The sequence below is a fragment of the Oryza sativa genome, chromosome 4, assembly GCF_034140825.1.
Source record: "Oryza sativa Japonica Group chromosome 4, ASM3414082v1".
Taxonomy (NCBI): Eukaryota; Viridiplantae; Streptophyta; class Magnoliopsida; order Poales; family Poaceae; genus Oryza; species Oryza sativa.
In genome coordinates this window covers 17,095,927-17,117,884 of record NC_089038.1, presented here as the reverse complement: position 1 = coordinate 17,117,884, position 21,958 = coordinate 17,095,927, and the positions used below count along the sequence as shown (strand labels likewise).

Below are 21,958 nucleotides of genomic sequence, written 5' to 3'. Positions count from 1 at the left end.
ATTTTAGGACGAATGGAGTATCTTGTTGGTAGAGAAAGTACTATAAGCTTCTTAATAGTAGACACAAGGTGTTATGTAGGTTTAAATGGTGATGTGTAGGAGAGAAGATAAGAGAGGACAAATCACCCCTCATATAAGGGTAACATCTACACAAACTTTAAAGATTGAAAGAGAATAGAGAAGTAGACTGGTGAAAAATGTACTGGGACTAGTGTATTAGAGGTGTATTGATGTAGGCTAGTTTTAAATTTATAAATAGATGATGTAGACAAAGGTAGAGGTAACCCTCACCTATAAAACATTTTATGCTCTTAAGGATGTGTTCTTTTTCTTCTCATTTTAAACTTTTACTCTCTTTTTTGCGCGTATGTTTTCCGAACTGCTAACGCCGTGTTCTTTTTTCCTCTTTCCCAACTCACTTCCCTCGTTTTTCATGCGCACGCTTTTCAAACTACTAAACGGTGTATTTTTAACAAAAGTTTTTTTATGTGAAAGTTGTTTTAAAAGATCATATTAATCTATTTCTAAAGTTTTTTAAGCTAATACTTAATTAATCTCACTATAATCGTATGCTTCGTTTTCCGTATTAGGAGGAAAGGTTCCCAACCTTACCTCTCGAACACAGCCTAAACATTGCGGTTTTAAAAGTTTTTAAAACTAAATACTTAATCAATCATGCGTTAATCCATCCTCCGTTTTATGCGCCGAGGAGAAATGTTTCCAAACCCGTAAAAAAAACACAGCCGACTGCCATGAAAAAAATGAGAGAGAAGCTGAGGGCAACGACCGATCGATGGGTTCATGTTTAGCCTTAATTGTGCAAGCATACGAAACCAACACACTCAAACAGTGAGCATAATTAAAAGGCTTTGGCGGCAGGCAGATGGGGGACCTCCCGGCGGCCGGCCGGTAGCTACACCCATCGGAGGAAGCTAAGCTAACTCTTTAATGCTGTGCCGGCCGGCCAGTTTCGCCGCGGTCGCAGCAGCGATTAGCCTCAGCAACAGCCATGATCAATCCCACTGCTGTATTGCGCAGCAAGTTGACCCAAAACCGAGATATGTTGGTCTAACCGGAAAAAATAATCTTGTTGTATCCTAAAAGCTAGCTTAATAGAGAAAGATTAAGTGTTTGAATTTCTGGTGGTGTTTAAATTTCCTGAAGACAAAGATGAAGATAAAAATTAAGTGTTTCACGTAAAACAAGGTGATAATAACATGTGATTAATTGAGTTTTAATTGTTACAAACTGGAAAATAGATTAATCTTATATTTTATAGCAACTTTCATATTGAAAGTTTTCACACGAAACGCACCGTTTAGCAGTTTAAAAAGCATGCCACTTTTATCTAAAAGTTTATCCAGTTTTTATTGGAGAAAAAAAAAGCTTAAAATCCACTCTCCTCACTTTCAACTTCTCCTAAATAATCAATGTGGGGACTATTTCCAACACAGCGATCGGCGGCGTGGGAGGAGCGGAACGTCGTACGTTTGTACACGCGGTGGCCGGCGAGGATGACGACGAGCAATGCGGGAGGCGGCCGGCCGGAGACGCCGTCCATTTTGCATGGCGCTGAGGGCTGAGGCTGACACGGGCGGCGCCGGCGGCGGCGTGAGCGCGAGGATGCACATGCTGCTGCTACTGCTGCTGGTTCCCACGGTTGGTAGTGGGGAAGTTTGAACCAAACCATTACATGCGTCATGCTGTGTTTTTTCTTTTTGTTTTCCCCACCGACCGAACAGGGAATGTGATACTTACTCGGTAAAGAGTAAAAAAGTTATGTGAATTTTTACCGTGTTTGCGATGTACGTTGCAAGTATTGAAACTATTGATCACTAGAGAGACAAGATACAAAATAACCAAAATAATTGTAAATGATGGAGGCAGGGTAATTAATTGGAGTAGTTCTTATGAATAATCTACCTGGATATAGGTATTGTTTGGTAGAAAACAGAGTAAATCTTTCTAAGAGATAGTGAATCGAATCGATCTGCATGAGAAAAAAATTGGTGTCTTCTTTCTTCTTCCCCTTCGCTTCGTTCTTTTTTTTTTTTGAAAGGAGGACAAAAGCTTTTGCCTCGTATATTAATAGAAGGGCAGGAAAACAAGAGAAAATATGTACAGGGTCAGCCAAAAGCCAACCCGCAAACGGAAAAAAAACACTAGGTGATATCTCCCAAAATTTCAAACTCCTGTAGCTTTGTCGCTCCGGCTTTAACCCAGCCACTCCCTTCCTCTTTGATTTTTGCTATAACTGAGGCAGGGGTGGAGGCTGTGCTCCGAAAGATTCTTGCATTACGTTCCCCCCAAATCTCACCGGACACAAGCATCAGTAGAGTTCGCAGAGGGGCTCGTGGAGTATTAGGGGGTTCAGCAACAAGGTTCCACCAAAGTTCGACGGAGGGGCAGTCATTCTATTTACTCAATTGGAGGTCAGTTTGTGTCTATTGTTGGATTTCGGCCCAGATTCTCTTAGTGACTCTACATTTGGCCAGTAGGTGCAGGGCTGACTCATCCGTTACACAGCACAGGGGGCCTTCGCTTCGTTCTTGTCCATGGCCATGCCTCTACTCAATATCAAACTCCACCACCACCAACCACTCAAGCAGCACTTCCATCAACAAGTTCATGAAAAACAGGTTCCTCATCACCGGAGACGCACGGTGAAACTCATGGCCGACGTACCAACCACACTACCCGTCCTTCTCTTTTTCTAATCTAATCTGTGGAAAAAAATATTAATGGTCGAAGCTAAAACAGTAACAAGCTCAAATATAAAGCAACGGATGGAGTAAAGACATATAATTAAATCACTGTACAAACGTACAAATATCAATTCAATGTTTGATTTTGTCGCTACTAAAAACAAAGAAATTTCATAACCCAATTTCAAATATATGTCAGAGGAGCTAAACCTTCGAACTAGCTAGTAGTAGGTTTCTAGTTCTGGCTGCTCCGCGCGCGCATTGGGCACCGGCCGGCTGCGCCCCGAATCCCCGGCCCGATAGACGGATCTCAGAGAAGACAAAGGCCTCTGGTTTGGTTTGGACCATCGCGAGCTACCGCCACAGCCCTTGTCCTGCCTACCGCTTGCTCCGCGCACGTTCCCTCTCTTTCGATATTAGCAAGGCCATGTTATTTCTTTTTATCGAGGGTGTGTTTAGTTCACGCTAAAATTAGAAGTTTGATTGAAATTGGAACGATGTGACGAAGAAGTTGGAAGTTTGCGTGTGTAGAAAAGTTTTGATGTGATGGAAAAATTGAAAGTTTGAAAAAAAGTTGGGAAGTAAACCAGGCCTAAGTTACTGCAGATTTCACCTCAGATTATTATTAGCATGTTTTTCAAACGGTTAAAGCAGTACATTTCGTAAAAAAAACCTTTCCGTATTAAAGTTTGTAATAATTAAGGCTTAATTAATCATACGCTCCATTTTTACTAGAAATTAACATAATCTAAGTTAATTTGAACACACAACATCAAAGTGTTGAGTCCATCCTTCTTGGAAACCCACAAACTTTGTAAATCAATTATGGAAACCGTGATGAGACAAGAGAGCTAGACGTACTGATTTTTTTGACGCAACTCTGACTTGATTTACCTAGTAAATTTTGGCAAAATGATACTACTAGTACTACGTATATTGATATGTAGATAATTTTTTTAAGAAACAAAATACAAACGCGCATACACTTTATACACGGGTGACTCACCGTCGACCGCACCCGTATTAAGTCTAGAACTTAAACCCTTATACCACGGACGTCTCGCCGTTGAATACGAGCACCTATATTAAGTCTAGAACTTGAACCTGATGAGCCGGTTCTGTCACACGGAAACTAATTACTAGTTGTGTTACGCTCACTTTATAATATACTCCCTCCGTTTCTAAATATTTGACACCGTTGACTTTTTTAAATATGTTTGATCGTTCGTCTTATTCAAATTTTAATTATTAATTATTTTCCTATCATTTTATTCATTCTTAAGTATACTTATACGTATAATATAGTTTTACATATTTTACAAAAGTTTTTGAATAAGACGAACGGTTAAATATGTGTTAAAAAGTTAACGATGTCAAATATTTAGAAACGGGGGATTATAATTTAACCGGACAAGCTGTACCTCTGTCGCTATTGGTTGGTCACCCGACCAACCAGCTAAATTAAATTAACACCCAAACAAGCAGCGCTAAAGTACAAGTGCGTATTACTATATACTAATTCCATACCATATACTTATATATATACCAATGTGCTGTTCTACAATAATCTGAGGAATCCAGAATTAATTATTATTAAGTTTAATAATCTTGATCGGGTGCCTGAGGGGCTAACAATGTACTCTACGTTGGTTACATACGTGTTAATTACTTGGTTCAGCATCAACAGAGCTTCTGTACGTCAGACCTTGCTGGTAAACATATCGCTTCAGTTTGGCTTAATATATGTGGATCTTCATTTTTAATTTTGGCAATTAGGCTATATTTGTTTGACTCTCTCTTAATACTTGCAGACAATGGGTTTGTTCAGTTCGTTTTTGAAATAACCTAATGCCAAATTTTAATACGATTTGGTGGCATTGAATGTGTTTGGGTTGTAGCCTTATCAAATTTTGGTAATATTTTCATCTAAAGAAATTTCCGTAAATGTCAAATTTTGGTAGAGAGACAATGACATGAGTATATTCAGTTTGTTACCTGCTAAAATTTGGTAACTCTTACATATATGCCTTGGCCTTGCTAGTTAATTAGCACTCTGGCCATTATTACCACGAATAAAAAAACACTAATATTTTAATGTCATCTAATCCATGCAAGCATAGATCAAGTGCATTGACAATTTGATATGCTCATCTCTAATGCTTCTTCATCAAGCATATAAAATCTATATATGCATGCATTGCTCCAAAGTCAGTTTACACGGGGGCATCCGGTCAAGATCTACCAACCACATCTCGTTGGCTCTATTATCCTTTCGATCGAACTAGTTCCCCTATACAATATATTTCTAAGATGAGACTAACAACTAAGGAGGTGAGAAAAATATGATATGATAAATTAGTATGCATTTAGAGAGCATGAAGATGCTTCTTGCTTGCTTGGAAACTACTGTGTGCTCCATGATTGAACTGTGTATAGAACTATATATAGATCCATGTGGTATGCCTGCATAGGATGGGGTTAGCTTGACAAATAATTTATGAGTAATCTCAAGAGGGCAGAAATTAATAAGGAGTAATTGCAGGCGGAAATTCAGTGGTAGATAAAGTATTTATCGACAGGAAGAAATCTATAATAACTTCGTTAGCTTTAACATATTTCAGCAAGGTCTCTCAAATGTTGTTATCAGGATATGGTGTGCGTTTGTGTATCTATATCTTCTATAGAGTTATAACCCACTGTATCCTAAAACTTAACATGCAAACATACTACATCATCATCCGCCAGTAATTATTACATCTTAACATGCATATTAGAGATATTACATGATTGTGTAGTTTCTGAATAGGATTATGCTCTCCCTGTCATGCTCATCTTGTAATGTCTCTAACAATGTAAACATCCAAATCTACAATTTAAGAGCTCAACATACAAGCATATCAATAATCCTTACATTATTTTCATAATATTTCAACATATATCCATCAAATCCTATATTCCTTCCTCTCCCATTCAATTTGATTTGCATTTGTGTTTTTCTAAATAGAGAAACTTGAATTGAATAGTCCTTGATTCATTAGTTTTTCCATTGCATTATATGCTCTAATATTTATCAATTTATTTTTCTCGTATTATAATGTTGTCCTATATTAGTTCCCCTATTAGACTATGTGATTGATATCCCTTGTATTACATCTACGTCTTAGAATGTTGTAAAAAACATTTTTCTACCACGAGTGTTTTATCATATAAATATATGTTAATTGATGATACACTAAAATAAAACCAACATTTCTAACGCATCATATGTTTTAGTTGTCTAATTCAATCTATGGAATCTCTGCCCATAGCAACCAATGTTCTCTCTGATTGGGCGATCAGCCCTGATCGCCTAGGCACCGATCAGGGCGATTAATCGAGGCTGATCGGTTAGTATATAGCAGGAGTGTCTAGCAGGCCATATATGCTACTCCTTCCGTTTTGAAATGTTTGACGCCGTTGATTTTTTATCACATGTTTGACCATTCGTTTTATTTAAAAAATTTAATTAATTATTAATTTTTTTTCCTATCATTTGATTCGTTGTTAAATATATTTTTATGTAGGCATATAATTTTACATATCTCACAAAAGTTTTTGAATAAGACGAACGGTCAAACATGTGCTAAAAAGTCAACGGTGTCAAATATTTCAAAACGGAGGGAGTATATATTATGTACTAAATACTCTAGTCTGTAGTATATGGTAAAAAGTAAGCATATCATTTTATCAAAGAAGAAGAAGCATCGTTTGCTGCCCATCATCTGCCCAAAATGGAACATGGGCTGAGCTGGCAAGCCCAAAATTATATTTTCTCAGGGAGGCAGCCCATGAACGAAAACTGATCGTTTTCCACCTTGATCAGATGATTAATCGCGACTAATCGTCGATTAATCAAACGATCAGCTTTCTGATTGGCTAATCGACTTACTTGTGCCTGATGGGAGGTAGGGGAGCGATCAAGACGATTAATTGCGATTAATCGGACGATCAGATAATATTGGTAGTAACACACGGGCTATCAACTAGTTCATAGAATGAGTATGCACATGTGTAATAAGCGCATGCATGAGTTTATATTGCGTTAGGAAAAAATACATGAATTGTATTTTGGTCCATGTTTTCTTTTCACTTTGTTTTACCATTATAGCAATTTTTTAGACCACCCTACCACAATTTTAAAAAAAACCTTATGAAAGTGTTTGATGACAAATATATTAATCAATGTCATTTCCACAAATTAAACTCTAATATTTCTTGTCTAGTAATGATGTAAAGTATCGGGATTGACCGTATGTATTCTACGACGCAGGGCCGGCTCTATATTTTCGAGGGCCCTAGACAAAATCGACGCTCTAGGCCCTTAAGGCTAAAAGTTTTTTAATTGTAATATATACTTTATAAATAACCATGTATACTTAAGTTGACTTGATTATTATTTGTAACAACATTACTTAAGAAAAACTTACATATATATAGCACCCTTTTACGATTCAATAAACTGGTCTTCATGTTTCCTGTTCTTCCTTTTTGTGGTGTACTACCGGAAAAGTGCTTCATAGGCAACATTTTTTAAGCTCTAGCTAAAGATCAATCCAAGAAAAGAACACTGAACACCAATATCTAAACAATGAGTCAAGAACATGTAACGACCTAAAACTGGTGAGGGAAAAATTCCTTTTTTGTTTGATAACGGAAGTGAGGGAAAAAAATCTATATATTGAAAACTAAATATACATGATTTCATCACATACCTTTAGCTTATGAGGGATGATCGAATGAGAAGAAGATTAGAAGAAAATAGAGTTCAGCCATGAACTCTAAACCCTAAGGCAATAGGATGGGAAAAAGAAATAAGATTCGCTGAACTGAAGGAATATAATCATTTTCAAATTTTTAATCAGTGAGGAGAAGGATCAATAGATCGATGGATCATCATCACCTGATGTTAGCTTCCGTTTTGTCGTCCATCTTTAGTTCTCTGTTCCACACGGCGGCGACTCGGCGAGTAGCAATCATAGCAAGCAATCATGGGCCCGTATTTGTGGGCCGTAAGGCCTGACAACGAAGTGCCTGGAGGCCCAATCTAGCTGGACTGAAAAAAGGCCGTGTGCGTGTGCGGTCGAAAGAAAAAGGAATAAGTTCACCAGGTCTGTCAAACTTAACAGCGAGATTTTGTGAGATCCTTTAACCACAGAACTAAAAATGTGTACAGCAAGATTTTTTAGCTCGTTTAACCACAAAATTAGAAATGTGTACCTCTAAACTCACTCAAACCGTTAACAGAAGATCCCATGACAATATTTTTGCCCCAGATTTGCTGACGTGGCATCCTAGTCAACAAAAAAATTTTAAAAATTACGTGAGACCCACATGTCAGCTACACATTTTTTTTCTCCTCTTTTCTTCTTCGCCTCTCTTTTTTCCCTTCTCTCTTCCCTAGCGGCGGGCGGCAATGGGCGAACGCGGGATGCGGGCGGCGGGCGGAGAGCCAGTGGGCCTAGGAGGCTAGCGGCAAGTGAGCTCGATAGCGGTCGGCGCGTGGCGAGCGGAGCGGCGGCGGGCTGCGAGTGGAGCGGCCAACCCCCGCCGCCACCACCGTCTCTCTCACCCGCCGCCAGCTATCGACCCCTGCATGAGCGGCTTCACGGCGACGGCTGTACTCCTCATCACCGTTGCGCTACATGGCGCCCGCAGGTGACCACCCTTATTCCCGCGCCCGGCCGGAGAGGGGAAGGGAGGCCGGGTGAAGTGGGGGAAGATGAGGCCAACGGGAGAGGGGGAAAGAGACAGCGCCTCGCCGCTGCTTGCTGCGCCGTCCTCGCCCGTCGCTTGCCGCCGCTGCAGCCACGCTCGCCCGCTGACGCCGCCGCTCTGCTTGCTCCGGTCACGCACAGATGCCGCCCCTCCGCCTGCTCCGGCCACACGCTGCCGCCCGCTGCCGCTCGCCCTCTGCGGCCGCACTCGCCCATCGCCTGCCGCCGCCGACGCTTTGCAGCTACTGTAAATGGTTTGAGTGAGTTTAGGGGTACCAATTTCTGATTTTGTGGTTAAGGGTCTAAAAAAAGGGAATAAGTTCATCTGAGGTCCCTTAATTTTACACCGAATCCGATTTTCGTCCTTGAACCCCAAAACCAGATACAACCGATCCCGAACTGTCAAAACCGGTGCAAACGAGGTCCCTTGGCGGTTTTGAAGGCGGTTTTAGCTGACGTGGCGCCTACGTGGCTGGTTTGACTAGGTCTCTATCCTACGTGGCATTGACGTGGCGATGACATGGCAATTATATATTGGAAAAAATTATATATTGGGTCTCTCTCCCCACTCGGCTCTCACCCTTCTTCCTCGTCACGCCGCAACAAGCCGCCGCCGACGACGGCGGCCGAAGCATGCCGACGGAGCGGCAGCTGCGGCAGGCCATGGGCGAAGGGGCCCACGAGGAGCGGAGGGGAGGGCGGAGCGGCGGCAGCGGCATGGCGCGGGCGGAGCGCCTCCCGCCTCCTCCCGTTCCTCCGGGGGCTCCCCAACCTCCCGCCGCTTCGCGTCTCCAGCAGCGCTCCCGTCACGCCGCCGCTCTCGTCGCCGACGGTGTCGCAGCCGCCAAAGATCAGGAAGCTGGACTGGGACGTCGACCCCTTCTAGCACCCCTTCTTCGCGGTCTCCGCGCCGGCGAGCCCGACCCGCGGCCGCCGCCTTGAGCACCCGGACACGATACCGGAGTGCGACGAGTCCGACGTCTCGACGGTGGACTCCGGCCGGTGGTTCAGCTTCCAGATGGCCACCACGGCGCTGACGTCCCGCACCTACAACCTCGTCAACCCGGCCTGGTGGATTGGGAAATTTCAGGGTGAAGTCTTCGATTCGAGTCCTTCCCGTGCATGCAAGAAAGGGCGATGTGCCGTGAGGAGATCCCTCAGCTTTGAGCATCCATGGGGTTCCTCAACCTTGTGGGCAACTCCATTGGGTGCTCGGCTTCCGGCGAGCGGCTCGTCTCGGCGGACAGGGACGGCGACCTGCAGGAGGCGCGCGCGCTGCTCGAGTACAACCCGCGGCTCGCCTGGTACTCCACTTTCGGTGGCCGCAACTCGCCGCTGCACTACGCCGCCGCGCAGGGTCACCATGAGGTGATGCCATTTGTCTGCCAAACTAGCTGAAGTATCAGTGTTTCTGTATAGATGGGTAAAAGAACTGCAATACTGCATTCACATTTTCTGTTGCTTGCATGTTCAGATTGTTTCTCTGTTGCTCGAATCCGAAGTCGAGATCAACCTCAGGAATTACAGGGGCCAGGTAAACCAAGATTTATGGTACATTTAATTGTTTAAGTTTCACTTGCGAAATTCGACAAGGGGAGGGTGATGCCATGGGAGGGCGAGAGGAGGTGGCGTGGACTGGGGCGAAGGACGGCGGCCGCACAGGAGGACATGTGTGGAGAGGGAGATGACTTGTGGGGCCGGATGTAGGTGGCGACGTAGGTGTCGGAGTGGCCGTCGAACACGGCGAAGAGGCCGACCTCGTTGCCGTCCTTTAGGCGGCGAAACTCGGCGGCGACCTCCTCCTCTGGCCACCTCCGCCGCCCGCGCCCTGCCGCCGCCGCCGCCGCCGCTCCGCCTGCCCCTCCGCTCCTCGTGGGCCCCTTCGCCCGTGGCCTGCCGCAGCCGCCGCTCCGCCGGTATGCTTCGGCCGCCGCCGTCGTCGTCGGCAAGCTGCGGCGTGATGAGCAAGAAGAGGGAGAGCCGAGTGGGGAGAGGGAGATGACATGTGGGGCCCACGGGCCCTATCATATTTTTTTTAGCTGACATGTGGGCCCCATTATTTTTAGATTTTGTTTGTGTGGCGGACATGTGGGCCCATGATTTTTATTATTTTTCCGAGATATAATTGCCATGTCATTGCCACGTCAATGTCACGTGGAACGGAGACCTTGTCAAACCAGCCACGTAGGCGCCACGTCAGCTAAAACCGCCTTCAAAACCGCCAAGGACCTCTTTTGCATCGGTTTTGATAGTTTGGGGACCGGTTGTATCTGGTTTTGGGGTTTAAGGACGAAAATCGGATTCGGTGTAAAATTAAGGGACCTCAGGTGAACTTATTCCAAAAAAATCACACTGTAAAGTTGAGGGAGCTCCGGTGAACTTATTCCAAAGAAAAAAGGTCCAGCCCTCAGCCCCTCACCGCCGTCCGCAGCGATACACCACCGCGATCTCCTCGCTGCCGCCTCCCCTCCTCCTGGCGCCACGCAAGCGAGCTCCCTCCTGCCCCGACGTACCTACGCCGCAAATCGCATTGGCCCCGCCGCCTGCGCTCCGGGACGCAGCGATGCCACGCCCCCGTCTCTCCACCATCTTCGCCGGCGCGGCCACCTCCACGGCGCCGGCCCCGGCCCCCGCGGCCTCGCCGTCGGCGCGCGCACCCCTGCGGCGACGGCGACGGCTCGGCCCCGGTCCCGGCGCGCGCCCTCAACGGGATCCTCGCCGCGCTCGCCCGCGCCCCGCCTTCCGCCGCCTGCGGTGACGCCCCCGCCCTCGCCATCGAGCTCTTCAAGCGGATGGACCGATGGGCCTGCCCCCGCCACTCTCCTCCCACCATCCACACCTACAACATCCTCATCGACTGCTACCGCCGCGTGCACCGCCCCGACCTAGGGCTCGCCATCGTCGGCCGCTTGCTCAAGAACGGCCTGGGGCCGGATGATTTCTCGTACTCGCTCATCTACGGTTTCGTTAAGGATGGGGAGGTGGACAAAGCTCACTGCTTGTTCCTTGAGATGATGGAGCAGGGCGTATTGCCGAAGATACTGATTTGTAACTCAATTATCAAAGAGCTTTGCAAGATGAAGGAAATGGACAAGGCCGAGAGCATTGTGCAGAAGATGGTCGATTCGGGTATTGCACCGGACTTGTTTACTTATAGCTTGATTATTGACGGGCTGTGCAAGTCAAAGGCAATGGACAAGGCTGAGAGGGTTTTGGAGCAGATGGTTGAGGCTGGTACTCGACCTAACAGTATAACATACAATAGCTTAATCCATGGATATTCCATTTCGGGGATGTGGAACGAATCGGTTAGAGTGTTCAAACAAATGTCAAGTTGTGGTGTCATCCCGACTGTTGATAATTGCAACTCATTCATTCACGCTCTCTTCAAACACGGTAGAACCAACGAAGCAAAATGTATTTTTGACTCAATGGTTCTGAAGGGCCCCAAACCTGATATTATCTCCTACTCTACGATGCTTCATGGGTATGCTACTGCTACTGACAGTTGTTTGGCTGATGTGCATAATATCTTCAATTTGATGCTAACTAAAGGTATTGCACCCAACAAACATGTTTTCAACATACTGATTAATGCATATGCTCGTTGTGGGATGATGGATAAGGCTATGCTTATATTTGAAGACATGCAGAACAAAGGAATGATCCCTGACACTGTCACATTTGCAACCGTGATATCTTCTCTTTGCAGAATTGGCAGGTTGGATGATGCTCTGCACAAATTCAACCACATGGTTGATATTGGTGTACCACCGAGTGAGGCTGTTTACGGCTGTCTGATCCAGGGTTGTTGTAATCATGGTGAGTTGGTAAAAGCCAAGGAATTGATTTCTGAAATGATGAACAAGGATATTCCTCCTCCTGGTGTCAAGTATTTCAGTTCAATAATAAACAACCTGTGCAAAGAGGGAAGGGTAGCAGAAGGGAAAGATATCATGGACATGATGGTACAAACGGGGCAAAGGCCTAATGTTGTTACTTTTAATTCATTGATGGAGGGATATTGCTTAGTTGGTAATATGGAGGAGGCATTTGCATTACTTGATGCTATGGCATCAATTGGCATTGAACCGAATTGTTACATATATGGTACGCTTGTTGATGGCTATTGTAAAAATGGAAGGATTGATGATGCATTGACTGTATTCAGAGACATGTTGCACAAGGGAGTCAAGCCTACAAGTGTTTTATATAGCATCATTCTCCATGGGTTATTTCAGGCCAGGAGGACAACTGCTGCAAAGAAAATGTTCCATGAGATGATTGAAAGTGGAACAACCGTGAGCATTCACACATACGGTGTTGTGCTTGGGGGACTTTGTAGAAACAATTGCACCGATGAAGCAAATATGCTGTTGGAGAAATTATTTGCTATGAATGTAAAATTTGATATTATTACTTTCAATATTGTGATTAGTGCAATGTTCAAAGTTGGCAGAAGGCAAGAGGCTAAGGAATTGTTTGATGCAATCTCTACTTATGGGTTGGTGCCAAATATACAAACCTACAGCATGATGATAACAAATCTTATAAAAGAAGAGTCATACGAAGAGGCTGACAATCTCTTTATATCAGTGGAGAAGAGTGGCCATGCTTCTGACTCTCGTCTTCTTAATCATATCGTCAGGATGTTACTCAATAAAGCTGAGGTTGCCAAGGCTAGTAATTATCTGTCTATAATTGGCGAGAATAACCTCACTCTTGAAGCTTCAACTATTTCTTTACTGGCTTCTCTCTTCTCAAGGGAAGGTAAATATCGGGAGCATATAAAATTGCTCCCTGCAAAGTATCAGTTTTTTGAGGGAGCCTGGCAAGATTAATACATTGTTGTATCTGAAATTGTTTCAACATGTTGCACTCTAGAGTTTCTTCTGCTCCCACGGGAAGGAAAATAACCTGTCCCCCAAAATTCTGGCATTGATTATTTTATTGTTGTTGTCAGTAATGTGTTGTTTGTGTTGAAATCGTGAGCTTGTCAATTGCTCTGCATACCTTTTATCTGTTGTTATTGAATGAGAAGCTAGACAGCGGAGTTCAAAATAAACTGTTGCATTTTTAATACGACAACTTCTGATGAAAAAGGTAGCACAGGTAGGTGTATGCATTGTGAAGATATTTGTGAAGATAGGAACTAACTTACCTTTATATTCTTATGTTTTAGTTGATGTTATTCTTGGCGATCTTCTGCTTATAAGCGACTACTTGATTACTTTTGCTTGAAGGATATTATCTTCATTTCAGCACAAAAGGTCCTTTGAAGACTGAATATTGTTTATTCTTCGACAAATTTCCAACGACACTTTATCAGTAGGAGGTTGTTGCATAATGGTCAGATCAGCTATAGTTTCGTTTGGACAATACTCGATCCTCAAATGTTCAACTGGCTGATCTGGTGATCGCCTTTATTTCAGACAGTTCAGAGCAGAGAAAGCCATTTCCTATGTTTCGTGGCTATCTTTCTGGACCCTGATTCAAAACAATTACTTTTTTCATAAGCATATCTTTGGCAGATACAATCCTAGCTAGCTAGTGAACTTCGTGATATGGATGGGCTTATTACTTTTGATACATTGAAGTCGTGTGGAAGCAGGATTTTTGAACACGCTGATAAAATTTTTCACTATCAGCAGACAAGATGAATGCCCATCAAGTTATACTTGCATAAAGGTGAGATGAGTAATGCTATGTTTTCATTCTTCTGATGAAAACTTGCTATGTTAAAATTTCAACTGCTTGGTTTCTATATTTATTTAACGAAGTATTAAACATACAAAATATATTGGCAATGTAGGGACTGCCATTTAAAGGAGGGGTAATCACTCGGTAAAAATTTAAAAACATTCTGCTAACAAGTTTTTATCATTGTTTGCATCTTGGTTGCCTCCTGCTCCGTGGTAAATGACCTAGTCTTCTCCTGTAACAGAAATGGAAAATTGAGTTGCTGCATGCGATGAGGTTCAGCGTTGTGTTTACGATTCACTCAGGGAAAGGCTGGAGGTAGCGAAGAGGGAGATTCGCCATTGAGTTGAAGATGGAAGTGCTTTCCCATGATTGCGGTAGGTAGAAGAAATTATTTTGCAGGTAGTGTTGGTGCTTTTGATGTCTTATTTTTGCATATCGTTCACATTTTTCTCCTTCTTAAATTCTCCTGAAACTTGTTAGAGCTGTGACATTCATCATCTACGTTTTCAGTTCAGGCAATGTTGCTTACTGCTTAGTTAAGGTATAAGAAATTATCGAAGCCAACTTATATGGAGTGTGGACAGTTTCATCGTTATTTTAGAAAAACCAACTAATAGTTTCATCATGGTTTGGATATTGTGCATGTAGGTTTAGATGCAAGAAACATAAGTACTGCAGACCTGAAAATCGAAGCGCTGACAACATAGCTGCAATAATAATTTCTCTAACTGGCTTGGGTTTGAGGTCTGAATTAATCAGCTGGTTTTGGTCACAAAATGTGACATGAATATTTCTGAACGTTGGTCAACTTACAATTACATCTGTCCAAGGCTCACATTCTGTTCTCTCTTTCAGAATTGCACTTGTGACCATATAAATCTGCATGGATAGGGATCACTACCTGTTTATGATTCTCTTTCCCTTTTTGTACTGAAATTTTCCAGGGATGATTAAGGGCCTGTTTGGCACAGCTCCAGCTCCAGCTCCGGCCCTCCTGGAGCTGGAGCTCAGCCAAACAGTTTCAGCTCCACCAAAACTGGGAGTGGAGCTGGGTGGAGCTCTCACACAAAATGAACTAGAGTTGTGGAGCTGGGTTTATGCAGCTCCACAACTCCACTCCAGACCCAACTCCTGAAACTAAATTTAGGAGTTGGAGCTGTACCAAACAGGCCCTAACTGATGTTGCTGTAACTGAAGCAAGACCTCAATAGTTCTTCCATGGACTATTTCCAGGCCACTCCTCCAAGCAGCCACCATGCAGCTGACAGCAAAATCTGGCCTATTCTTCGATTCTTCAATGAATCATCCATCTTGTTCACATATATTCTTGTTGAACAAACCTGAACAGGTATCACTCTTTTCCTACCTTTGACCTGAACACAAAGGCACGTAGGTTCGAGGACTCTTTTTGCTAGTAAAATTAACAAAGGCCTGGTTTAGTTTCCAACTTTTTCTTCAAACTTCCAATTTTTCCATCACATCAAAACTTTTCTACACACATAAACTTCCAACTTTTTCATCACATCGTTCCAATTTTAATCAAACTTCCAAATTTAACGTGAACTAAACACACCCAAAGTGGAGTACTACTCAGACAGCTGCCACTCTGCTAGTACTCTAGCTACTAATTTTTAGTTATTTTTAACTTGACGTTTTTAAAAACCTTTGGCAATAAATCAAAACAATATTTTGAAATCATTTTTGGTTATAAATTTAATGATATATATTTAGAAAATAAACCCATATGATAATTCTAAGCATAACTTTAGTGAAATTGGCTGCACAAATTTCAGGGTGTAAACTAAAAACAGACAGAGATATAGTTCTTTCATCCTAAACTGTTGCTATTTTATTGGGGATTGAAAATTCATCGGTCCAAATTCCAAATTAGAACCCGTGTCCATGTTGGGGACCAAAAGCATGCTGCATGCAGTCAATCACAAACATGCGAATTCTTGGTCCGTACAAAGGTAGTAGAACATAGTACGTAATTAACTGCGGTCTTAGCTTAAACTTAAACACGCACGAGCAGACTTTAAAATCAACACACTGCTGAGACGAATTCAAAGTTCAAACAGTAGCCAACCTGCTATCTACCTATATATATGCGGCTACCTCCTCGCCATGAAGCTGACACCTCTCTTGCTGCTCTCTTTAGCTAAAGTGTTCTCCATTTTCTGTCTCCCGTTTACTCGACAGCATGACGATGGCGGTAGTGGCGGCGACGGCGAAGCTTGTGCTGCTTCTGGCGGTGTTGTTGCAGTTCTCCGGCGTGCTCACGGCGGCGAGGACGCTGCCGGGGGAGGAGTGGCTGCTGCCGGAGGGCGGCGGCGTCGTACGGGCGGTGGTGGAGATGCTCGTCGGCTCCAAGTCCGGCGGAGGCGGCGGTGGCACCCACTGCTGCTAGCTTAGCTCTAGCTCCTCTCAGTTTCCAAGAGCTATAAAAATTTATTTATTTATTTGGATGCACGAAATGTGCAGCAAAGCTCATCTGACGAGTTAGGGCGGATGATGGCATGCATCACTGTAAATATACACTCCCTCTGTCCCAAAATATAGCAGTTTTTAAAAATGCTTACATTTTAGGACGGATGTAGTATTCAATTAGTTTAATATAATTCCTTAATCGATCAGGATATATGTGTATACTGGAGGCATTTGGTAATTCTTTTTGGGTAAAAATTATTAAGCTCGATCTATGTGTGCATCTGTACGTGGTATGTATTCGCAGGAAAAAGTCCTGCTCAGATTACTTTTGCTTTTTCTTCGTAAAAGGAAAAATGTACAGCTCAGATAAGAAGGAAACATTTTGTTTTTTCTTTGTAAACGGAAAAATCTCAGGAGAAACTTATTATCGGCGCTAATAAGAAGAAAACAGAGCCCAGAACAAACCATAGTGCTTGGACAACAGCGCTGTGTATTTTGACCGCTTTAATTATTTATTTATAGATAATGATTTCCACTAAAAATCAATTCTACTCTAATATCACGTAAAAATCAAACTCCCTCCGTCCCTCATAAGTTTACTTTTAGGAGAGAGGGAAAAAAGTAAGAGGAAGACAAAATTACCTAAACACCCTTATTAAGCAAGAGGTGGTATGTAGCGAGCGAGAAAGTTAATCCGCGGCCAGTTGCGCGTGCCCCCTCCCCCACGCGACTTGGATGCGTGTTGCGCGTGGAGGGGGGGGGGGGCGGCGGACGACGCGTGATTTTTTTTGGGAGCGGTTTCATTTTCTTTTATGTTTTTCTTTCCGTATGTAGTTTGTGATTTTCTTTTTTTTTTCTGTTTTTTCATTCCGTAGTTTACGGTTTCCTTTTTTTTTTCTTTTCTGTTTTTTCTTTCCGTATCATTATTAGTTTTTTTTCTGTTTTTTAATACGTTATACATGTATAAATACAAATTTTGTATAAACGTATACAAATTTTGCATACGTGTATACAAACTTTGTATAAGTGTATTTTTTGAGTTTTATACCTATGTACACAAACTTGGTATACATGTATACAAAGTTTGTATACATATATTTTTTTTGTTTTTTATACATACGCATACAAACTTTATATACGTGTGTATATTTTTTTATATTTTGTATACAATACAATGTATATATATATAATTATATATATTATATACTATATATACATACGTATAAACTTTGTATACATAAATATTAATATAAAGTTTATACGTATGTGCATATAGTATACACATAATATGTATATATAGTACTCCTATATAGGAGCAGAGACTAGAGGGGGGCTGCTGATCACGGGCGTGCGCGGCCGCGCGACCAGTCGCGGATCAGCGCCCCTGTAGCGAGAGCATAGTTAAGAATAAGATGGAGATAAATTTAAATGATATTGATTGATATGATAATAAGTATGTTAGGATTGCACTTATTTTAGAAAAAAATTTAGAATTACACTTATAGTGAGACTTAGCGGGCAGTATACTCTTAAGATGAAATAAAAGCTGCAATTAGTGCGCTAACAGCATCACGCGCGTTCATCATCCTAGTCATCAAACTCATCAGAATATTGCAACATTTCAGGAGTTTCTATTTATTTTTTTTCCAAAGACCCAACATGTCTTTGAATTTATTTCAGGATTCCTTTTTGCATTGTCGTTGCCTTGGTTGTATCGTCCTATCTACGGTACATTCAACACGCGCCGGTGCGCCTTTTAGTTTCAGAATTCCACCATGTTTGGCAGGCATGATTCAAGTGCGTGATAGCTGAATAATTTAAGACGAATCGTTAGCCTCGTCAAATTTCTTTCAGCGAGATTTTCGGGTCCGCCTTGTCAGTTCTCACACGTTCTGGTCTACTTTGGTCTGAAGTCTGAACCCCTGAGAGTCAGAGACGCTCCTGCTCTTTTTCCCAAAGCTCAGCCTCGTCAGGCCATAGCTGATAGCTGCCATGAGGTGAGTGAATAATCTGATTTTATCTTCAAAGGTTTAGTTGTTCCTCTCCTTCAGGTCATCCATCTAATTATTGTTGTTATTTTCATAAAATCTAATTATAGTTAGTAGATGCAAATTTTACACTTTTACAGCATTTCAGTGTCCTCTCTCCTCTTCTTGATGTACTTGGTGCGCACCGGTAAGCGCCAATCCCGCTACCCACGTAAATATCCTCTTTATAGTTAATTTCCTACCTAGTATAAAACTTGAAAGAAAAAACTTTTCTTTAAGGAATAAAGAAAGAGAGAAACTAAAATTTCGATAAGCGAAAAAAAAACTCCACTTGTCCATTTCACTTGCATCCCTAATTAACCGGTGTCACCAATCATCAAACTAGGGACTAACAGCTTATTTATAAGATTTTCCTTTGCGGGGAAGCTTAGTTATAAGTTTTAGTTTAGGGGACTAATAATTGCCTACAAATTTGGTGCCAGTTACCGATACAAAATTAAAGTCGCGTTCAGAGAAGGCAAAGTTTGATTTGATGCCACACTAGTCGATCAGGCAGTAGGATCTTTTGACTAGTGAAGGGCCTGGAATGGGTGCTAGTTTGCTCACTTGGGCCAAAATATAAGAGTTTTCCTGGGCCGAAACGGACTACTACTCTTCAACTATGTCAATCAAATTTCAAAATATGAAATCCTTAACAAGTAAAAAACTTCTATTTAATATGTGAAAATGGTATTAGTTAATCTCTATGAAAATAACTTAAATATTTATTTTTGGAAATATTTTTCATGAATGAATATATAATTAGAAAATAGTAGATACAGATCGATGCCAGAAATTTTCAAGTATAGAAATAACCAATATACGGTACATAATAATATAATATTTAGTTTGCAAAATATTATGCTACTTATTTTTTTCTCTTCCGAAAGCACAGGATTAATTTGTGCGACACAGTGCTTAATGTTGATCCCTGATAATGACACATCATATGCCAGGGTGACAGCAATTGATGACTACTTCGATTAATTCTTTCTTTCCATGGACCATGACATGCTGAACATGACAGTGCCCTTTTCCTTTGACCTGAACACCGAGGCACGTAAGTTCGACTACTCTTCGACCGTAAAATTAACAAAATAAAAAATAAAAAATAAAAACCGTCGCCCAAAATATTACGGCGTCAAGTAAAACCGAGTCAATATCACTACTCAACTATTATATTGAAGACCGGGCATAATTCATCGGTCCAAATCCAAATTTAAACCCGTGTGGGAGGAAAAATATTTTTTAGCATGCAGTCAATCTCAACGTACGAATTCTTGGTCAGCATCAAGAGAAACGAATTTGAACAGAATCCAGGAATGAACTGCTTAATCAAAACCTAGCACGTAATTAATTAGACTGAGTTTATATGCTGCATAATAATAATAATAATAATAATTAAATTTAAACACGTACGCATTTGCTGACTTCAAAACATTTGCCTCCATTTGCAGAAGACTGATCTGACAGCTTCAACCTAAGCTCAAACCGCGGCCGGCCGGCTATATATACGTAGCTACCTGCTTCGTCTCGCCATGCAATTGATTAAGCTAATTAACATCTCTCTTAGCGCTTAATTTTAGCTTAGCTTAGCCGCTTTCATCTCGATCTGTCTCCCCGTTTGCGCGACACAGCAATTAACGGCGATGGCGGCGGCGGCGACGACGGTGACGAAGCTTGTGCTGGTGGTGGTGCTGCTGCTGCATGTCTCCGGCGTGCTGGCGGCGGCGGCGAGGACGCTGCCTGGGGAGGAGTGGCTGATGCCGGAGGCCGGCGTCGTCGTACGGACGGTGGTGGAGATGCTGGTCGGCTCCAAGTCCAACGGAAGTGGTGGCGGCCATTGCTGCTAGCTCCGTCGTTCCAAGATGGACCATGGTTTGCACGAGCTGTGTGCTAACTGGTCGAACTGACGAATTAGCAGATGATGCATGCTACTAGCAGCTTGATACTTCTGTATATAGATAGTGGAGAACTTGTGATGTCTATATATATATATGGATTTGTTAGTTAATTCTCAATTCCTTTTTGTTACAAAGATGAAATGACTTCCCCCATGATATATTATGGGGGATAGACGTGGGGTCTTACGGCTAGCACTACATGATATGGGCTAGCCGATCTAGGTTAATTCGGGCCTCACTCCCCTCCTAACAAATTTTGATATAAAAGTTCTCATATCCGGTGTTTTCTTTATATATTATTAATTATACTGTTATTTATTAAGGTACTACTCCCTCTGTTTTATATTCCCTTCGTCTTATAATATAAGGGATTTTGAGTTTTTACTTACACTGTTGAACCACTCGTCTTATTATAAAATTTGTGCAAATATAAAAAACGAAAAGTTATGCTTAAAATACTTTAGGTAATAAAGTAAGTAAAATAAATAAATAATAATTCCAAAATTTTTTGAATAAGATAAATAGTCAAACAGTGCAAACAAAAACTCAAAATCCCTTATATTATGGGATGGAGGGATTACCAATTAAGCTCACTAAATGCATGTGTATATATGCGAAATACGCAGAAAATGTTATTTTCAGCCATATTAATTAGGAACGCACAATTTTCGGAACATGCAATTCAATTATCAAATGCTTTATAAAAAAGTGTCCTGCATGGTGTGCGTTCCAAACAAACCTCGATACATCAGTCTGAGTTTGATCGGTTGCATAGCACCAGATAGTTTTGCAATTTATGAGTGTGTTATGGTATAATTAAGATCCCAGTTTCAGCTGTACAATTTTAGTAGAATGTACAAGCCCAAGCAGCTGTAGAAATCATCATCAACCTTTAAAAAAAATCCACGAACCGTATAGAATCATATTTCTTCTCCACAAAATGGGCTTAAAACCAAATTTGTTATAGTATAGCTCACGCATATCATTGACTCAAAATTTAAGCTTTAATCTTAACTTCTTTTTTTTTTTAAAAAAAAACTCAACCTGTTTACCGAGTGTGGTTCCTATCTGTACTGGCTCGGTTGATAACTTAATGATTTTTTTAAAAGTAAATTTTAAAAATAAATCCTCTGAAAAATTATTCAGTTCTAAACCTTTTTAGCCACGGCATTTTAATTGGTATAACCGATAAAAAAAGTCATAGCATAGCGAGAACGGTGCACTAAGAAAGATCCAAAGGTCTCTTCTGGCAAACATCACAAGATGGTAGGTAGTCAGCCAAGATCGAGCCTCACTCCTCTTAATAAACCCCTTTCATGTTTAGCGTTTTTTCTGTATAGTACGCATTGAACGCTTTGTTTCAGTCTCTGTTGGACATGATTCATGCATGATTCTTTAATTTAAGTGTAACAACAAATTAAGAAGAATTATATTCATCG

General features: G+C 41.9%; 2 protein-coding genes across 2 annotated transcripts; both read left to right on the top strand.

The window, feature by feature from the left end:
• Positions 1–9,498: 9,498 nt before the first annotated feature.
• On the top strand, positions 9,499–10,146 carry LOC112938724 (probable E3 ubiquitin-protein ligase XBOS32). Its single transcript, XM_066310154.1, has 2 exons — positions 9,499–9,826; positions 9,933–10,146. The coding sequence occupies exons 1-2, from the start codon at positions 9,632–9,634 to the stop codon at positions 10,017–10,019; spliced, it is 282 nt and encodes a 93-aa protein (XP_066166251.1). The 5' UTR covers positions 9,499–9,631; the 3' UTR covers positions 10,020–10,146.
• A 735-nt stretch (positions 10,147–10,881) lies between these two features.
• Positions 10,882–16,858, top strand: LOC9271155 (protein Rf1, mitochondrial). Its single transcript, XM_066310153.1, has 6 exons — positions 10,882–13,228; positions 13,641–14,146; positions 14,271–14,302; positions 14,403–14,560; positions 15,106–15,509; positions 16,361–16,858. Exons 1-2 carry the CDS (start codon positions 11,251–11,253, stop codon positions 13,697–13,699), a joined length of 2,037 nt encoding a protein of 678 aa, XP_066166250.1. The 5' UTR covers positions 10,882–11,250; the 3' UTR covers positions 13,700–14,146; positions 14,271–14,302; positions 14,403–14,560; positions 15,106–15,509; positions 16,361–16,858.
• The last annotated feature ends 5,100 nt before the right edge of the window (positions 16,859–21,958 follow it).

What these genes read in the sequence shown, in the direction of transcription:
- LOC112938724 (XM_066310154.1), top strand. Translation starts at nt 9,632, where the DNA reads ATGGGGTTCCTCAACCTTGTGGGCAACTCCATTGGGTGCTCGGCTTCC. An exon ending in CCGCGCAGGGTCACCATGAG is followed by an intron (nt 9,827 to 9,932) that starts GTGATGCCATTT and finishes TTGCATGTTCAG; the next exon opens with ATTGTTTCTCTGTTGCTCGA.
- LOC9271155 (XM_066310153.1), top strand. Translation starts at nt 11,251, where the DNA reads ATGGACCGATGGGCCTGCCCCCGCCACTCTCCTCCCACCATCCACACC. An exon ending in TTCTCTCTTCTCAAGGGAAG is followed by an intron (nt 13,229 to 13,640) that starts GTAAATATCGGG and finishes CTTATGTTTTAG; the next exon opens with TTGATGTTATTCTTGGCGAT.